General features: G+C 34.5%; 1 protein-coding gene across 11 annotated transcripts in view; it reads right to left on the bottom strand.

The window, feature by feature from the left end:
• Positions 1–216: 216 nt before the first annotated feature.
• The window catches only part of LOC142548853 (3-oxoacyl-[acyl-carrier-protein] synthase, mitochondrial), a 30,343-nt gene continuing 9,391 nt past the window's right edge, over positions 217–21,168 (bottom strand). For 2 of the 11 annotated variants that reach the window (XM_075657447.1, XM_075657441.1), the window contains exons 3-16: positions 12,659–12,794; positions 11,914–12,143; positions 11,290–11,397; positions 11,135–11,206; positions 10,120–10,206; positions 9,505–9,656; positions 8,391–8,471; positions 8,259–8,292; positions 7,629–7,695; positions 7,467–7,543; positions 6,248–6,308; positions 6,055–6,137; positions 1,042–1,113; positions 217–672 (exon numbers count right to left, since the gene is read on the bottom strand). In XM_075657447.1, the coding sequence (XP_075513562.1) occupies positions 508–672; positions 1,042–1,113; positions 6,055–6,137; positions 6,248–6,308; positions 7,467–7,543; positions 7,629–7,695; positions 8,259–8,292; positions 8,391–8,471; positions 9,505–9,656; positions 10,120–10,206; positions 11,135–11,206; positions 11,290–11,397; positions 11,914–12,143; positions 12,659–12,782 (1,413 nt within the window). In that variant the 5' untranslated portion in view covers positions 12,783–12,794 and the 3' untranslated portion in view covers positions 217–507. Of the gene's footprint in view, positions 673–1,041; positions 1,114–6,054; positions 6,138–6,247; positions 6,309–7,466; positions 7,544–7,628; positions 7,696–8,258; positions 8,293–8,390; positions 8,472–9,504; positions 9,657–10,119; positions 10,207–11,134; positions 11,207–11,289; positions 11,398–11,913; positions 12,157–12,658; positions 12,806–13,131; positions 13,258–16,093; positions 16,230–17,709; positions 17,789–18,401; positions 18,556–18,622; positions 18,859–21,168 lie in introns of those variants that run through there. The other 9 variants (XM_075657450.1, XM_075657442.1, XM_075657446.1 and 6 more) reach the window with 8 other exon arrangements.

Here is a 21,168-nt window from a genome sequence, read left to right as displayed (position 1 = left end):
ATATTTGTCTTAGCTCAAATCAGTGTTGCTGGCTTACACTTGTCCTTGAAAGCAGCACACCAACGATTAAGCAAGATAATTATTTTTAGAATCGTTAACTAATTCCTCATTCATATGAAAATTGCAAGTTATATTTCCAAATATCTCAAATATTAGTGTTTCTAGATTTATTTTTGGCAATACACTTCTCATAAAGTCCATAAAATCAACCGAAAATTGAAACACCGAATCGAATAAGTATTAATGTCAAACTAAGATGTCAAGGTTTAACAAAATCGTCGTCAAGAAACTATTAGTTTTATCTATTCAATAGCTGCTATGTCCATGCATAGATCATCCCCGTAGCTACAAAACTCTAGCATGACAAGATTTGCTGCCTAAATCTTCTACTACACTCATAAGTTTTATCTACTAAATTATCGCCACATCCAAGAATTTAAAAGCTTAGTTGGAATGCGTATGCGTGGCACATGAAACAAAGCAATAACAAATCATGCGTGTAGCAAGCTATTCTAGTGAAGCAAATAAAAGGGAGGAATTTGTTCCACCAAAGCCAAAGGAGTTTGACAGAGCAGCTTTTATGTTCATCTTCTTTGAAGCAGTCAAAGGCATAAAATCACCAATAAACATGGGATCAGGTTTGGTGAGATTAAGTGTCAAGGGAGCGATACCCTGTAATAAAATGTGCACAGAAGCTGGGTGAAATGAGATAATTCCATAAATTACAATATAGTACAAGTTTCATAACAGAAACGTGAATGTTTACTTCGGTTTGTGGTATGAAGTGCATGTAAGCATATAAAATATCATAAAAATTATCATATAATACATGTAAATAATAAATAAAAAAAGTTACTTTGTGGAAGCGTATTAGAAAGGTTCAAGTACGGGCACTGCCGCACTGGTATGATAAGTTTCTTTTGATAAATTGGTAAAAAGCACATGAGACGGAGACACCAAATTTACAACATTAGCTCCAACGTTTTTGAGAGCCATGGAATATTTACAACTAGAAAAAACAAGAAAAATGGCATGCCTTACATGGTGTATGGATAATATTGAGAATAATGCTTCAACAGCTCCAGCTGCTCCTAGGAGATGTCCAGTAGCACCCTAATGTTTTATGTCATTAATAGCAAATATATTAGTAGTATTCAAGAAACACATCAATTTGGAACCTTGAAATGATATGGACATCAGGGACAATGAACTTGTTTTTTTTTTTTTTTTTGTTTTGGAAATATGTAAAGAACTTGATTTGGAAGCATACCGTCCGTTCAAATAAAATCAGAAATTAGCAAGCAATTTATGACATTTTTTTTATAAGAAACGATATTTTATTAATAATATGATAAGAAATAAGTACATCAGTGGACTAGTAGTCCACTTTCATCATGAAGTACATAATATCAATGTTGTATTAATGATACACATAAGTCCAATCTCGCAATATATCTAATATGAAGACATTCTTAAAGTCATCATGAGTGTCGATCCACGTAACAACTTTGATCTTGATTTTTTCCCAGCAATGTTCTCTAACTTCTTCCTTATCATCAAAATTTCTTCGATTTCTTTCCAGCCATACTATCCTGCATATGCAATGAACCACGACTTGTCAAAAAATTCTTCCCATCGTACCAGTTAGCTGTCCTAAATCCATAGAGAATAAATCCCTCGTTGACTTAGGCATCATCCAAACCAATCCAAGCTCTTGCAAAGCTCTAGCCCACAATCCGGTCGTGAATGGACAATGGATGAGCATATGATCTTGAGTTTCTGTTTCACTTCTACACAACACACACCAATTTGGGACCTTTTTTGCATTATCTCCGAGGTCGGTAGCTTATCCTGAGTCGCTGTCCATGAAAATGCCTGAATCTTTTTTGGAACCGGAACCTTCCAAATAACATGGAAAAGAGGAAAAACGGGAAAATGAGTAAGGGGAAAAAAAGACTCGAAGAAATATTTGACTGAGAAAATACCAGAAGAATCCCCTCTCCACACATGAAAATCATCTACCCCTTTAATCAACCTAGTTCTCTCTAACACACATAATAACTCGGACAACTGAAAAAGCTCCTCATCACTCACAACCCTTCTAAAATGAAAATCCCGGGATTGAGTAGACGTGGCATTGTCAAAATGAACAAAATGTAATATATGCAAATTGTGAACCGCGAATAACCGAAATAATGCCGGAAAAAGTTCTTTAAAAGAAGAATCCCCCCAATCACCTGTCTTCTCAAAATCTAGCCTTGTTACCTTCTCTTGTAACCCATATTTACTTACAATGATTTTCTTCCACAACGTCCCATTTTCCGCATAAAATCTCCACCACCACTTCCCCAACATGGCCTTATTTCTCAAGATAATATTCCCAACACCCAATCCGTCTTTTTCCTTAGGTTTGCACACATGTTCTCATGCGACCAAGTGACTATGTACATCTCCATCCGCTCCATCCCATAAAAAGTTTTTAGAAATCTTCTCCGTTAATTCCGCTATACCTTTAGGCACCCTAAAAAAAGACGTAATATATCAGAATTGCATTTAAAACCGATTATATCAATGTCAATCTTCTCACTTTTGAAAAAAAATAGATTTTTTCCAACTTGCCAATTTTTTCGCCATCTTAGCCACAATGGAATCCCAGAACGATGCTTATAACGGATTTCCACCAAAAGGCACTCCCAAATACTTAAAACAATTCAACTTCTCCTTGTTCACAGTGAATACCCGACAAAGCACTCTTTTCCTAATTGATTTTTAATCCACACATTTCATCAAACGGTCTCACAACTTGCACCAAAAAACTGATATGGTCCTCATTCCTCACAAAGAAATGTGTATCGTCCGCAAACTGAATGTGAGATATCTCTATAATGTCTCTACCAAACTCGATCCCCCTTATAAAATTCCTTTCTTTCGCTTTGTCAATCAATCTGCCCAACACATCCACTACCAAATTGAACAAAAAAAGAGACAAGGGATCTATTTGACTAAGCCCTTTATACGCCTTAAATGTACCCCTTGGCTTCCCGTTAATCATAACAGAAAATGATACATTCGACACACATCCTTTGATCCATCTCCTCCATCTCCTTCCAAAACCCTTTTTCGTCAAAACAAAATCCAGAAAATCCCAATTTACACTGTCGTGAGCCTTTTCGAAATCCACCTTCAATACCAATATTTTCTTCTTCTTTCTCCTTCCCTCTTCGAGTAGTTCATTTGTTATGATACCACAGTCGAGTATTTGTCTTCCCTCAACTAAAGCATTCTGAGATGCGGATATTGTCTCTGTTATCACAATCTTTATCCTCGCTGTTAAGACTTTTGCTATTATCTTATACAAACTTGTTGTCAGGCTAATCGGTCTGAAATCCTTCACTTTGATCGATTCCGCTGTGAAAGAACTCATCGAAAACCTTCATTATATCTCGTTTGACTATATCCCAACACTCTTGAAAAAAAGCTTAAGTAAAGCCGTCGGCCCCCGGACCCCTACAACCATTGCACTGAAAGGCTGCTTTCTTGACCTCATCTTCCGAGAATTTTTTTTCCAACTCTCGACTCAAATCTCTATCAATGGGGCACCACTCCACTCCTTCAATACCCCAACATCTCGCATCTGACAAACTATACAACTCCTAAAAGAACTGCAAAATAATGGAGACAATTTCATCCTCATCACTCGTAATCGATCCATCATCTCTTTCCAATATGTTAATGGTAGCCTTGCTCCTCCGATGATTTAAAAGTGAGTGAAAAATTTTTGTATTGTGATCCCCCTCTTTAATCCATTTGACCTTGCTTTTTTGATAATTGATTTGATTATGTCGATATATCAACTCTTCTAACAACCATTTGGTTTGTTTTCTTTCATTCGATACTTCTTCCGATCCCCGACCCTCACTCTCTAATTCATCCAATCTGCTGATTTAATTTCTACCATCCCATAAACCTCTTCATTCCATCTTCTAATGTCACCCTTCATTGCCTTCAGTTTCATCATAAATCTATATCCTTCCCATCCTTGAATCTCCGCATTGTTCCACCACGATAGGGCCAAATTTTTAAAGCTTTTGTGCCTTAGCCACACATTCTCGAATCTAAAAAGCATCGGACCCCACTTAATTTTTTCCAAATCCAAGACCACTGGGAAATGATCTAAGGTTATTCTTGGCAAGAGTGTTTGTCTATAAAATGGATAAATTTCAGTCCATCTTGCCGTGAACAAGAATCTGTCTAATCTGCAACATATGGGTGAGTCCCTTAAATTCGACCACGTGAACTTTCCATTCAGTAAAGATGGATCGCACAATTCCAATTCCTGTATCAAAGTATCAAAACAGAGCATGCTCGAAGTCTGTGATCGACTATTCATTTTCTCTCATAATGATCTGACCACATTAAAATTTCCCTCCAAACACCATCTATCTCCACATAAAACTCAACCCGGCCAATTCATCCCAGAAGTTATTTCTCAAACTTGGTTTACATGTTCCATAGACCGCCGTAGACCACCAATCATTGTTATCATCCTTTGTCTCTCCACCATCCTCGAAAATTCCTCTTTCTCTACACCCATCTTAGACAGACACTCATTTTCGGCTGCCCGTCTTATTTTATGTCGTTATTCAGAGTGCCTAATCATGTGGCACTTAAGATGGAAAAAATAATGAGGAATTTTTTTTGGGATGGAGCCGATGGGGAAAATCATTGTCATATAGTAGGATGGAAGCAAGTACGCAAACCAAAGGATAGGGGAGGATTGGGACTGGTAAATATCCGTTTACGAAACAAGGTACTACTTGGAAAATGGTGGTGGAAAGGGTCGGTGGAAAAAGATACCCTATGGAAAAAGGTTATTATCAGTCTTCATGGTTCTCATGATAATGGATGGGATTTGGGGTTGGTGGAGAAATCGACGTTCAGAAGTCCTTGAAAATGCATTTCTCGCTCTTTCCCGGCTTTTCATCAGTTGGTTAGAGGAGTGTTCAGAGAGGGTAACATCATTCGTTTTTGGGAGGACGAGTGGGTGGGGGGAGTCTCGTTTAAATAGCGTTTTCCTTCTTTGTTTCTGATTTCTACTGTCACTAACAAGCCGATCATTTATTTTTTAGATGAGGCTTTTAGTATCGACAACTCTGTTACCTGTTGGGATTTAAGATTTAGAAGGAATTTAAGCGAGATAGAAGAAAGTGAGTTTGCTGGTCTACTAGGGGTATTAGATTCAGTTAGGGTTCAGCGGGGTGTTGGGGACTTTAGATTGTGGTTGGGGGAATCCTCGGGTTTGTTTTCTGTACGGTCTTTCTATAATTCATTTTTCACAAGTACAAATCTCCAGTCTTTTTCTTTCGTGCGCAATATCTGGGATGTACCTGTACCTCCAAAGGTTCATGTTTTCTCGTGGATAGTGGCATTGGGGAAATTACAGAGTTGCGACTCTGTGCAAAGAAGGTGGCCGGCCTGCGCTTTATGCCCGAATTGGTTTTGTCTTTGCCGGAAAAAAGAGGAAAATCAGGATCATTTGTTATTGCATTGTTCATTCTCATATAGCATTTGGCTAAAGGTGTTACAAGAAATGGGTTTTCTGTGGACTTTTCCGAAGAAGGCAAAAGAGATGTTTTTATTACAACCAAGTTGGCAAGTAGGGAGAAGACATTCGAGATTCTGGTCTGTGATTGTTCATTGCACATTTTGGTCGATATGGCTGGAAAGAAACACAAGAATATTTGAAGACAAGTCGGCGTCGGTGGAGGAAGCCTGGGAAAAAATAAAATTCAAGGTTGCAAGTTGGTCGATAGTATTGCCAGAGTATAAACATCTTCGCATCTCTGATTTAGTTAGGGACTGGAAATATGTTTGGTCATGATAATGGCGGTGTAATATTGTAGTCTTTTTAATTAATTTGCGGATTGTTTATCCGCTGTTGTAAACCTTAATATCATTATAATAAAATATTGTTTCATCTCAAAAAAAAAAAGATTAATCATGAATCAAACCAAAAATAAAGATAAAGAAATTTAGGATAAATGCTGAGATTACCTTGGTGGAGGACAAAGCCAAGGCACCTGATGCCGCATGGTTGCAAAACAAGGACAGGATGGCTTTGGCTTCCACTGCGTCACCTGAATGAGAAGCTTCAGAATGTTGGCCCAATTTCCATCAGATAAAAACATACCAGTATTTGAAACTTCTCAAGGTCTACAATGTCACCCTTATAAATGCATAAAATTACCCAGAGGAGTGGATGTAGCATGTGCATTGATGTAGTCCACTTGGTTAGGGGTCAAGCCAGACTGTCAGTCATATAAAGCAGACATCTTAGAAAAATAATAGCGCTTCTGTGATTCTGATGTAAAATATCATCTTTTTCCTAAAAACATTTTTGTGTGTGTGTGTGTGCCCCCCTTTCTTCCAGGGGAAGGAATAGCACTGTAAGGGCACTTGATGGAGCTTTTGTAACTTCTACTTAGCTTGTACAGACTGCAATCATAAATTGTCTCAATTCTATGGAACATGAAAGCATAATTTCCAGGTCTCTCCTTAAAACGGCATAAGGCCACAAGAGTTCAATTGACTTGTGAAGTGAAAAGATCAAGTCACTCAGTCAAGGGTGGAGCACAATGCATAGGCATATTGATCGATATTAGCCAAGAATTCATAAGATTGATACCGGCAGAAGAAACATGAAGATTTTAAATTTGTGGTTTCGTATCTGTCAATAAATCAAATACGGAAGTAAGTCAAGTTTTCAGGAACAATCACGAACCCAAACCTAATCTTGTAGATAGAATGCATTCACAGGGGGTAGGACAAGGACGAGAGCAGAAAACTTAATCACAGATGTAAACCTTTTGATTGACTTCATATGTTAGAACCAAATTTGTTCATAAATCATGGTAATGGCAGGTACTATTATTGTTCTACAAGGCAGAAGGATCACCAATACCATGAGATACAGTACAAAACACTAGTTTACACCTTAGCAGTATCAAGGGTTTCGCTTGATCAATGAATGGACCTTTTCAGCTTATTTTTTTTAATTTTTGCATTTTTCCGAAAAATTAATATTCGTTCTCCTCAAGTAATCTTGGGACGTGTATCTAACATCATATACATGCCTTCCTTAATACTCTCGAAGTCTCTGAATTACGGGGAGGAGATGAAATGCCACATGATGAAGTTATAAACCACACTTCCTGATGATACCCTCAATATGCTGGTTCCAGAAATGAATGTTCCAACTAAAAATAAACCCCTTGATGATGAGAAACAATCAAAGTATTTATTTCAACATTATGTCCAATCGGCCTCCCACTAAGTTGAGGCTGTAGACCAACTGCCATTTGAGAAACTACAGTAGATATGATTTACATGCAAGAACTACCCACAATGTTAAAAAAATATCAGTTAGCTCAAGGGTAATTACAACATGAAAACAGATAACAGTTTACCTGCTTCAAAGCACGGGACATGGCCAAAAAAGCACCTCTGCCTTCCCCATGAGGTTGTGTAATGTGATGTGCATCACCTGAATTAATAATGATATTGTTTTCGAACAAAAGATTGAAACGTATCAAAGACACAAAAAAATGTGATAACTGAATGTGTATAACCTGACATCCCATAACCACGTACTTCAGCATATACTTTAGCTCCTCGCTTCTTCGCATGCTCCAGGTCCTTTTTATTAAACAAGTTTGTATAACAGGAACACATTAATTTATTTGAACCAGAAGAGTAAACGACACGAAGAGTATCTGTAATGACCATGGGTTATCCCGATCTTGGGCTCACCACATGGGCCTTTTGCACTCACGGGCTTTTCCATGCATAATTACTCACAGACTTCCCTGCCAGGGGGGAGGAGTTCTATGAGTAATGATGCATGGGAAAGCCCGTGAGGGCAAAAGGCCCATTTGGTGAGCCCAAGATCGGGATAGCCCATGGTCGTTTAAGTATCAGATATATTCTAGGCTTTTACTAACCCAATGAACATAACTATCCTATGTTTCCTTGCACTGTTTTGACATTTGGTCAATCAGTTTATAAACACTAATGACACAATAAAATGAAACAGGAGATTATAATTTAAAGTAACTCTGATCCTAAACCTCCTCAGTTGACAATTTTGGAAGAAAATGGAGACAGATCGTAGAGACGTTCTTTTTACATCGAGTGTACAATAGCTTCCGTCAAATTTTAAGGAGAATAGACTTTATTGACATAATTGTAACAGCACTCACCTCCAAAACCAGGATGCCAGAACCTTCTCCTATACTGTATTTCAGCAGTTCATCAGAGTGATGCATGGAAGTTTAAGTAAATTAGATTTGAATGCCATTCAACTCCAAGATACTAACAACACTATCACTTACACAAATCCATCACGAGCACAATCAAAAGGCCTCGAGGCTTCTTCAGGAGAAGTATTGTACTTGGTCGATAATGCCCTTGACCTGTGTATAGTATCATTTCCGACAAAATAATCACTCTTTGTATTTAATTGCACCATGAAATATTTATTTCTTATATTGCATTGTGTAAGATACTGTAAATTTTAGTAGAGACATCCTCCATTTTATCTCGAAAAAATTAGCTTTGAATCAATTACTGATCTCATAAGACAAATTAAAGTCACTATTACTCTGCATCCTGAACTTCATATCTTTGTGAATCGATGTATAGAGATGATCGTGCTCATATAGCCAAGAGAGCAAATGTAATGACCTTGAAATTTCTTTTTGGGAAATTTTGATCTCTTGGCTTTTTGTTGTGAATTTTGAAAACTACGTATTTGGAGATTTGACAAACCGGAGCTTCAGAAATATTTCGTTGTGGAGTATACAACACTTGAATATTTGTCATGAATGGACATAATACAGAATCCCATGCCATTAGCTTGTAGTGAACATGATGTTTGTTTGTCAAGAGGACTAGACTAAAGTAATTGCTTTGTTCTGAATTGTTATTTAGAAAGCTGATACATTGAGTAACTTGATATACATCAACTGTAATTTTTTTTCACTTGATGTGCTTGATCTAATAGAAAAAGTATCAGGGATTGATTATTTACTTCTAAACCCCTTCGTATATCTTTTTTTAGATGTTCAGTCATTTTTTGTAGACGAATGGGTCTATCATTCGTTTTGTACATGCTTTTCAAGGTTCCAACCAAAGACACCATTTGCATCAAAATTAACTTATCAGCTGACAATAACATTATTGTCTTTGTTAAATTTTTGAGTTCTATCGGTTGGTCACGGCCAATGGGTTATACAGATCGTGTTTTTTGTTTTGGGATTTTAGATGCTGTGTTTTGTGCTTTCCACTCATCTGAGCATGAAATGACCATCACTTCGTTAACAACCTGAGGTATTTTCAAGCAAAATTATATTTCTGCTCGGGGAGGGACGCCTGAGGCATTTTCAAGCAGTGAAAGGATTCAAGGTACTTGACAATAGATGGCTCAATCAGTCGACTGATAATTACCTGCAGAATCCTGCTATCGACAAAGCATCGATGCTAGATTCTGTTCCCCCAGCAACCATGACATCAACATCTCCAAATTGAATCATCCTTGCAGCATCTCCAATAGAATGTGCCCCAGTAGCACAAGCTGTCACTGCAGCATGGTTTGGTCCCTAGATTCAAAATCAAGACTAAAACATGCAATTGTGTCTTATATTTCACAGGAAGTTTTTCTTCAGATCATTAAATAATTATAAATGGATGTCAAAGACCAAATAATCAGAGACACTTTTTTCCCTCTTATACGCTGTCATTTGTCAACCTTTTATAAAAAGTGTGGACATACTACTATTATATGTTTATTCGCTATTATTTGCAAGTTTTGTCATCAACTTAATGACCGGCTTCAACATGTTTCTTGATTAAAAAAAATTAAAGCAATTCAAAAATCAATGTTAAGGGATTACAATTCAATCTCGACCATTTAACTATAAATAAGTAGCAAGATAAATCCAGAACCATAAATGTTATCATCATCATCTTTATTTCCCACGATTCTCCACACATCCAACAAAGAAATGTCCTCTTATGCCCTCCCTATGGTTTCAAGATGATAGAATTATGTTAATTGAATACCTGGAATCCATATTTTATGCTCACATGACCAGCAGCCATATTGATTAGTATCCTCGGGATAAAAAATGGACTGAGTCGCCGGAGGTGCTGCAAGCGAAAGAAAAGGTAAGGACGTGCGTTTGTGAGCCAGCAGTTTTTGGTGTATGTCAAAACCAGTTCGCAAGAATGAGATTCAGACTAGAGAAAAGTATGTTGATTGGGTTAAGATGGCAAAATTTCTACAAATTTTTAAGGACTAATTTCAAATTATCAGGTCACGTGATTTGTGGAAATTCATTCTTGGAGCAGATATTACAGCAAATATAGACGCTCTCTTTCTTAACCAAAATTTAACCGGTGGCACGTTCAAGCTATATATATAAACTTCTAGATTACAAAACAGTGAGATATTAGACATCACAAGCTCACAAGTTCGCACATTCAAGCCATATACAGAAGCTTCTAGAAGACAAAACAATTCTATACCCGGCATTACAAGTTCACAAGTTGGTCAAAGGCATCCAATTATAAGACCAAGCTGCTATGCTGGTTCCAATTAGTGAAAGATAAGATCAGAATATAAAAGCAATATTAAATAGAATTCAGAACAAAAGAAGATGCAATATGAAGGAATGCTATTTTTATATATTCCTTTACACTTGATCATACTCAGTCTTTACCATTTTTTTTGAGTCATCCGCACTTGCTCAATGCTTAAACAATTATTTTTAATCAAGATTGTTGAGTCATCATCGGCTTTAACAGTTAAAGTACAGTTAATTTATCAAGGAATAATCTTGCAAATTGCTTAATTAAAATTCTAAATGGTCTACACACCCCCCCTATAGACCATTATCTCTGAATATTGGAACAGCAAAAAAAGGTTTCCTAACCCAAACCTATCTTGATAGAAAATAGATCGAAATTGGGGGAGCAAGTTCTCGCTAGGGTTCAGTGAATTGCAACTTCTAAAGCTTCAGAAACGATTATAAGTTACTGAGAATAACGGTTACGTCAAACAGAGAAGTCGATCCACCTTATCACAGATCATTCTTGAAGCATCCAAAATATCACTGACGCTGCCAGTTCCAGCACCTATGGAAACACCCTGATGGTCTTGAAGTCAGAAATGAGTAAGCACCACAAAATCCAAAATTATTCCAATCTTCATCATTATAGATAACAAATTACCGTTCTTTCTTTCTCATCCTGCTCACTCGGCATCCAATTTGCATCTCTAAGAGCCTCGTCAGCTGCACATAATGCATACCCTATAAACCTTGCAATCGATCTATGGTCCTGTGAGTGAGTAAATATAGAATCTAAAAATTCAATATTGTTATGGCTCATGAGAACAATAAAATATTCAAAACAAAATGACAAAAGGAACTATCTGATTTCCGGGCACACTTCATTATTATTTAGATAGATGAGGCTAAAAGGTATTCAAGCATAATGAGTTACCTTGTTTCGAATATTTATGCTCTTATGGTCCTGCCGAACTACAAAATTTATTTGAATGACGTAATGACCTGATGGCTTGTTGGGTGACACTCTATTATTCCATGGCTCCGGACGTCCTTTGCCTATTTACAATTTTCATTGTTTCTCTAGTATAACAAATGGTTCATCATAAAGTAGATTGCTAGCACATGAAATCTTCTGAGAAAATCAATATTTGCATCAAAGAAAATAATTCTTGCCCAAATGAAGATTTATTTTTTTTTCCAACCAGCTCATTTGTAATGTAAATATTCTGATTCAAGAGACCAACTAGAATCAGAGCTAAACCAAAAAACAATTTGGAAGTACTACCTTAGAGTTAAGCCACATCTCTTCATTGAATTCATCTGAGTTGGTTCCACATGGTACAATCGCAGCAATTTTGGAAGCCAATTGATCAAAGGTATGCAATTGTGTCTCTCTGTCAAAGCCATTCATCTTTATATCTTCAATTGTTATTGCCTTAATTCCACATTCTCCTTCTATTAATCGCTTCCAAGTAGTTTCCACACCACAACCCAAAGGTGTAACCATTCCTAAACCTAAAATCATTCACTATCTTTACTTTATTACGAAATCAGCAAGTAGAAAAAAAGAAATTAATGAGTAATTTTTATAATAGAAATATGAAAACGAATAGTTGGATACCTGTTTAAACGCAATGACTAAATATAAGAATCGGCCCATTAAATGATTTTTATGGTGTGCAATAGGATGTTATATGAATCTATTAATAAGAGCTATCAACGTCATAGCACTATTTTCCAACTACGCGCATGAATTGCAAAGTTATCCACAATTTCGAAGTGTGTGCCAATTTTTGCGTCTACAATGGTAAACATACCCACCACATACCTGGAAGAAAGTATCATACAAGATTTTTGCAAAAACCAAGCTCTCCCAAAACGAAAAGAGAGGAGAAGAAAATGAATGCGAATTGTGCTTGCAGCAAAGATCATCGCAGGATGGTTCATTTAAATCACACTTAAACCTTGAAAACTACAGGTATAAATAAAGAGTTGCACCTGTACCAGGATAACTAGTAAACATGAAGTACCTGTAATAACAACTCTACGCAGTGGTAAAAGAGGAGGTGGGTCAAAGGGACTGGAAGAGAAAAGGCGACGGAACTGCGTGACTGAACCCACAAGTTTATTACAGTTCTGTCGGGACAACGCCATTACTTTAAAGACCTACAGTGTAACAACAGAAACTGTGACAGTATATAACGAAGCAAAAAGGATCATACTTGCAAATGAATAAAGTTATTGAAACCCAAAACAAGATAATTGTGTTTTGGCAAGTTTATGCTTTCTGAAACTCCAGATTTACAACAAATAAAGTTTATGCTTTCTGAAGCTCGAAATTCACCATACATATTAAATCAATGAATGCGGGTGATTATTTGTCTGAAAACAACAAAGAATCATTGAGGTATTTTGTCGAATTGATTCTGCATATCAAAAGCAAGTAAGTTTACATTATACATCAACTGAAATAGAATTCAAAAACCGTTGTATGAAACATTACCTCAATCACATAACAAATTGAACTATGTTCTAACCTTTGGTTGTCGTGAGGTTTCCACTGACAAAATACTTTTGTATAGAAACATAAATGTTTATAATTATTGTATGTCATTGTGTAATTATAATTTTAATAACATGTGACTTTTTAACGTTTAAAAAATGATTATATTAGATACATTTATATTTTATGTGGGCAATACATAATTTGCATATAAATAATTTGTCAATAATGGGTAAGATAATAATTTGAATTTTTAATTTGTTCTGTGGATACTAATAATAAAATCATTTGAAAAATAACCGCAAATCTGTTGATATTATAATATATTAGGTGTTTGTTCTGAAATTTATGGGCATGCCACATACGAGAAGTACGGAATTTGAATGTGAAAAACGCTAATCTAACTTCTAATTATCAAACGATGTGAATACTCGATTTGGCCGTTGATTATAACCTCCTCGATTCGATGCGACAGTTACAAATAAACTGATGGAAAAATGAAAAAAAAAATATCTAACATAAACACATGACTAATCCATTGAGAATTGAAACAAACATATTTTTATAATGGAAACTAATAAGGGCACAAAAGCATATGCTTTTTAGTGCTTTCAACATTTTATCCAAATCATTTCAGAAAAACCTCAAACTAAAAAAATGTCAAGAGTTTGGCACAATGATACACCAAAGGGTGTGAATTCAGTAGTAATTGACAACCATAATCAGGGAAAACAGAGGTGGTGAGGTGATAATGACCGCACAACTTCTATCTCGATAGAAATGATGCCGTAGGTATACATGCCTGTCATGTTTAAAAGTTAAAATTGCAATTCGCACCACTCACTGGATGGAACTTGATTCATCATATAGCAGAAGCAGATTGATTAAAAATCATAGCACAGTATTATTTGATTTTATTAATTTCCTTTTTCCCCTAAAATACTATTCAGGTCCATACTTTTATTTCTTTGCACCTTTCTATGCAAATGTACTTAACGTCATTTTGTCAATCCCACCTCTTCAATATCAGCATTAAAACCATGCACAAGAACGCTATAAAATGCTCTAAACAATATAATGAACTTGACTCCCTCGTCTCCCATCCAGAAAACTTCACTGCCCTCACAGTTAAGATTCCAAACTAACAAAAAAATAATTCAAAATAGGGTTGTTCTGTAAGGTAGATGATTCATAGACTATAAGAATCTCTCATTAAAAGCCACAGCGCATCTTCCAAGAACCTTCATATACACCCGTCTCCGACTTTCCACCTAATGTCATCCTTGAATGAGTCTGCAAAGTCTTTAGTTGATTTACAAGGACACATGGGAGTTAACACTCGGAAACGCCCAGCACCAATACCCCCAGACAAAGGGCTCTCATTTCCCACTATCACCATGTACTGCAGTGAATTCTTTTTCAATGAAAACTCGACAACTACCTACAAAGTAAGGCGCTGATGGTAGCCACTAATTTTCAATACCATGCCTTCCCTTCCTAGAAGGTTTACAAACTTTCCTCCGAATTTTGATTAACTAGATTCTTTGATTTAGACTCATTGCAATTGCCCCAAAGAAAATTTTCTAATATTTTATTAATCGCACCTGTAGTAATTTAAACTTTGAGCCTAAAAGTAGATACACATGAAGCGCAACAAGTCACAGCTCAACTGACTATCAGCAACCAAATATCAGTTCAAACCTTCCTTTACCATTTGATATGAGAAAAGCCAAGGTCTAACACTATTCACCTAATAAAGAGTCTGAAATTTTTATCCCAACCAGACAAACATCAAGGAATACACCAAGCGGCAAGATTCTAAATGTTAAAAGGCATATCTTTCACAGCCATTAGTTCTCATGGATCAAGTGGGTCGCAGTCACACCCCGAGCAAGCAAGGTTCAAGTTAAATGCATCCATCAAGGATTGTCAGAACACTAATACTAATGGCTGGCCCAAAGGATGAAGTGTTCAATGATAACAAGCAGCAGCAGTTAGTAATGCTCAAAGCATTCTATCACCAAATCAGCTCATTCATTAAAACATGTGCAACAACAAAACATATCCAAAGACGGCAGAGCAAATTTTAGGATAATATTTGGTTTTCGAATAAAATACCCAAGTTGGAAGCAGTTAAAACTGATTTAAAGACTCCACAACAAGCAGAAATCAGCTAACATCTCAAGTAGACTCTTACTATGAAAGGAAAAATGCTTGAAAGTTCGCACATATACCCATTAGACTGTCCTACATGATACTTTGGGCAGACCATAATACAACAAATGTAAACCCATGATGAACTTCAGCCTTCACCTGATTTTAAATGATAAGCTCGTGATTTTAGTTAATTTGGGACTAAACTGGGAAGACGGTGGAAAGGATCAAAGTGGGATGGTTTGAACTTCAAAATATATAGTATTTGAGAAGTGGAATATGAAACAAAAAAAGCTCTCATAATTGGTAGGCATCGCCTGATTCATAGGTAATAAGGAGCCATTGTTTGTCACATGATTGCCTAATTAGAAGACCTCACTCAAACACAATGTTCTTGAGATCAGGTTTTTCAACAAAGTCAACACTAACAATCAACAAGCAACCACAAATTTGCCTTAGCTTTAAGGTTATTCGCATAATTCAATCCTCCATTTTCTGCATTTAGACGTCCCAACCTTCCAGCATTTTTATCTGGTCAAAACTAAATTTGAAAGAAAAAAATCATTAATAAATATTTCAATCATGCCCTCGATCGGATTCAATATTATTTTTGACAAACGTATAAAAGTCAGAACTCGTAGGAGCAAAGAACAAGCCAGGAGTCATCGTATTCAATGATAAAGGCCAACAGATTCAAAACTATATCGATGAATTCTATATTTTTTTGTTTCAGAACATACATTAACATTGATAATAAAAGCGAGAAGATTCAAAATGATCTAAACCCTAGATTGATGGTGAAATTCACTTGGAACGGATGATGCACAACCCATGGCATCGGAATATTTCGGCAATGGAATTTTATAAATGTATCCAACTTCAGATATTAGGGTTTTGGAGCGAAGAAATGGGTTTGGGAGAAAATTTGAAGGGATCATTCATTCTATACTTTTGATTTTTAATGAGTCCATATGATTTTTATTGACTTTTATAAAATCTCATGGAATCGTAAAACAAATTTCATAGACTCTTAGGGTGTATTTATTCTATACTTTTAAAGATATTTAATGAGTTTTTTTTAATAATGTACTTTTGTGGAGTATATGAATTTTTATTGACTTTTATAAAATCTCGTAGAATTGTAAAACAAATTTCATAGACTCTTAGAGACTTTTTTTCAAGATTTTTGTGGACATTTGCAAACTTTTTCATAGAATTATGTGAATTTTATAATTCATAATTGTGATTTATTTTTTATTAATTTCTTTAAATTAATTATTGGACATAGATAATCTATTCAATTTTCAATTATTTTTTTCTTTATGAATGTATATGAATTTTACTTACTTAAAAGTTAAATCAATTTAATTTGTAAAAAATGACAAATGAACTATCTAATTTATTCAAATCAAAATTTCAATTCTTTATGTCCATTCAAAATATTAATGAATAATATTTGTATATATTCAAAATATCAATCAAACACATATATATACATATATATTACATATATATATATACATATATATATATATATATACATACATATATATTATATTTATATATATATTATATATATACTCATTCAAGTTAATGAAAAATATCATGTACAAGAATTTTGAGTTATAATCAAAATTAAGATATAAATTAACTAAAATTATAGAAAATAATTAAACATCAAATGTTATATAATATTTAATAAAATAATTTATAGATCAATAAAATATTATAATTTTTTTATTATGTAGTGTAATAATTTTTTAAAAATTTTAATAAATATAATTTTATATTTTATGAGGTTTTTTGACTGGAATTCCAATAATAAAATGAACGATGTTAATAATTTTGATTTTAAACTATTGTTAGCAATAAAAAAATATGTTTTTAAAAAGTACAAATAAAAAAAAAATAAATAGATGAGAAAATAATGAAAATTTAGTTTTTGTATTGTGTATATGAGTTTGTGAGATTTCTTAATTAAATGTACATCTAAATTTTTCGGTTGAATCAAATGCCTTTTTTGAAATTATATTGTTATACCTTATGCTATAATTCTTGTACTTAATAGATTTCAATGAACACTAGTAGAATTTCCTTGATTTACTTCGCATATTCAACGAAGTCATAAGGTCGCGGGGGTCGAGGGGGCAGAGCAACCTCGTGGTTGCCCCCAAAAGCTCTTCGAAAACCACACAATCTTTCGTAAGTTGGCTAAGACAACAAAGCATGAACCAACATCATGGACCAACAAAGCACATTTTTGCAACCCACGCACACAGAGTACATCTCCCTTAAGTATAACACTTTTTTTATTTCCTATTTAAATCACAATCCAAGCAAACAAAGTTTATATAACTGTAAAACATAAACATACTGTTGATAAAAATTAAAAAAAAAGCACCACCCTGTGCAAAAAATATTTACCTCCTCAACAGTTCTCCCAGTAATTTCAGAAGGTAACTTGGGTGCAAAGGCTAATGCTGTACTGGTTGTTGAAGTAGTCCTACAAGACAAGAATAATACAAGGAGAGAATAAATGTTAAAACCTAATATATATCTACCGTACAAAATGTTTCCAGTATTTGATCTACTAAATAAAGCACGAAATAACTTTTGCTATGAGTTATTCATTTAATTTACAATAACTACTTTGGTAAATTTGTGCTAGTAATCCAACTGGGTAACTGTTAACTATCTATCAGCTTCCAATCATGTGTTAGCGGGAAATCTACTTTTCACTCCTCTTTCTTAAGTTCGAGAGGATAGGAACCAGAGTTTGGTCTCAAATATCATAAACCACAGAATTCAAACTTTTCATTCAACCACAAAAAACTGTCTTAGTTTTTTAATTTTTTATGCCCCTCTTTTCAGAACATATTACATTTTATGTCGAAAAACTCAATCACTCTCACGCGAATTTGAAATGTCCATGTGGATACAGGGTGCTGCTCTTTAGTTTCTCAACAAAACGCTAAACCCAATATATACCTCAAACGCAAACAGCGATCAATCATACAATATAAACCCAATATATACGTCAATATATTGCATTCCAATCGACGAAAAAGAATTAAATCAAAGGGGACAAAATCTCGATTTTTGGGCAGCTTGCTTACTTGTGTAATAGGCTGGAATTTCGGACTCTAAACAAAATAGCGGGATTAAAATTAGTCGCTAGCGGTCTCGAGGTACAGCAATTCGTCGAAGTTTACCGGAACTTGCCGAAAAACTTTAAATCTCGACCGAAACTAAGCTGGAAAAACAAGGGAACTGAAATGGCTTCAAATACTACCTCATCAAACAGCAACACTACTAAGTAATACAAGCACAAGCTCACCTAATTCGGACCAAGAAGCACAAGCAGAGGAAGCTCACGCACAGCTCGCTAACAGGGCTCGATCTGCTCCTTTCTTCATGTTCCAGCCTCTAAAACCGTTGTGCAGAACTCAGCTACCTTCTACGGTGGTTGCTGCTCCGATCCCGGTGACTGCACGATCCGATTCTGGTGAGGAAAGAAGGGTGATGGGTTTGGGGAAGAAAAGGGGTTACGCGGCGTCTCTTTTCTTTTGCAGAGAATAGGGCTGTTCTCTCTTTTCTTTTAATTTGGGGAAAAGTTAAAGTATGATTAACTTTTTTACTTCTTTAAATTTTAATTTTAATTTTTTACTTCATCAATACAACTCTGTCGAAATAAAATGTTACAAAAAAATTAGAAGTGAAGCCCGTATTTTTTAAATTTTGAAGTAAAACATAATGTTGTGTTTCGCCGGTGTTTTTACCAAAGTTGATTGGTATATACTACTTCATAATTAATAATCGCCGAAGTAACTAGTGGCGAAGTAAAAATCAAAAATTTTAGTAGTGGAAGTTATTAAAAGTCTATTGACATTTTGAATACCTATGTACTTTTGTAGAGTTTTTAAAAGTCAAGTTTGAATACTACATGACTTTTTAAAATTTTACAAAAGTTTACATTGAATATCACTAAACTTTTATAGAATATATAAAAGTGTAGTTTGAATACATCTAAACTTTTAAACTCCATAAAAGTTATTAAAAATCTAAAACCAATCAACCTTGGTAATTTGAGTTCATAAATTTTGAGTTTATTGTTGAACAGTGAAAGAAGATAAGTTCGAAAATTTTCATAAAATTTCATAATTTCTAAGACTAAAAAATTGTTAAATTGTTTATCGAAATATATTTTTTTTATAATTGTTACATTCAGGTTCGAATTCCACTCATTGTGAGTAACTTTCTTAATTTATTTAGATATATTTAGTTGTTCTCTGTATTTTCTTTGTCCGAAATAAACAAGTCTCGGTTCATGCTCAAGTCCAGTCATTAGTACAATAAGTTACATTATATCATTATATTTTTGAATAATATCATACGATGTACTCTAAAAATTATATTTTTTACTTTCACTATTAATATTTTTGATTTAAATTTTTTATTACTATAACTAGTTTATAGTCCTATATTCTATTTACCTGCATAAGAGCAAAGGAAAATTTTGAATTATATATTTTATTATTCGAATATTTTAATATAACCTTTTTTTTACTTACGCCTAAACTTTTCATGGGAGAGTTTTAGAGTCAATTTCCCCAAATAATAAAATCGAAAACTTTTGGTTAGGGAAAGTTTTGTGTGAATAATTGGTCTATTACGATAGGAGTATGCGTGTTTAACAGGCCGTAAATGATTTACAAATTAATTGGTGTTCAATTTTTGAACAGCTGATATCAAGTTCTCAAGTTTAAGACAAGATATCGGATTTCGATCCTTTTCTAGTTCAAATATATATTTACATATCGATAATTTAATATGAATAAAAAAAATATAATATTCTACACAGAACTTGATGCAATTTACTCGTTATAACATATGAGTCCATTTCAAATATTTTTTTCATTAAATAAAATGAGGTCGGTGTAATTATAAAGGCGAATTCTTATAGTCCACATTATATATGGGTAATATTAATCACAAAATCTTATGAAATCGTCTCACAGAATAATTTTTTGACATATCCCCAACAACTCGTCTTATGAAAAAATATTACTTTTCATTGTAAGTAAAAATCGAATTGAATCGTCTCACGGATAAAGATCGGTAAAACCATCTCAACTCAATTTTAATAACAAATGCAAGTGTGCGTGATTGAATGAATTTCAAAGTTGGTGTCCATGTTAGTATGCTTTGAAAACTTGAAGATATTGTGCGACTGATATTTGGTAGATTTGATTTGACTAACCAACATCCTAGGGGGACAATCCCACATGATGCAAATTAGAGATAAAATGGTCCATTTTAAGCTTCACCCTTGAAATTGGGGACATGGTTAGACTAGTTGCTTCACACTCTTTTGAACTTGATTATATAGCCATCTTGTCATAACCCTATCCTCAAACTGTGGATTGTAACCACCACCTCTTTAATAAGTTTTTGGGAGATGATTACAAAAAAGAATTTGATTATATTATTGGCTAATTTCAGTTTGCCTACTTCTTGATTGAATTGAGCGAGCAATCGAGTCTCCAAGACATGCATGCTTCGGGATAAAATCATTCTGATAATCGAGTATTCATGTGAATTCAATATATTTAAATTTTGAAGATTTTGTTGTATCTCTTATTATGTGAAAAAATGAAAATAGATGTTTGACATAAACATGGTTGGAGAGACGAACAAAATAAATTGAATAGAATACTTTGTGTTGGAACTATTCAAGTTCGCAATCTTAATTTTGATGATAACAAAACTTGTTAATTGTGTTACTAATGATCTACCTTAGTGTGCAGCATCTAGGATCACTCACGAGATGTTTACATCGCAAAACTAAAAACCCAACTGATCACACGAAATGAATCAGTCTAA

This window comes from Primulina tabacum, chromosome 6 (assembly GCF_025594145.1).
Source record: "Primulina tabacum isolate GXHZ01 chromosome 6, ASM2559414v2, whole genome shotgun sequence".
In the NCBI taxonomy this organism is placed as follows: Eukaryota; Viridiplantae; Streptophyta; class Magnoliopsida; order Lamiales; family Gesneriaceae; genus Primulina; species Primulina tabacum.
Note: the sequence above shows the minus strand (reverse complement) of the source record. Positions and strands in the feature narration are given on the sequence as shown.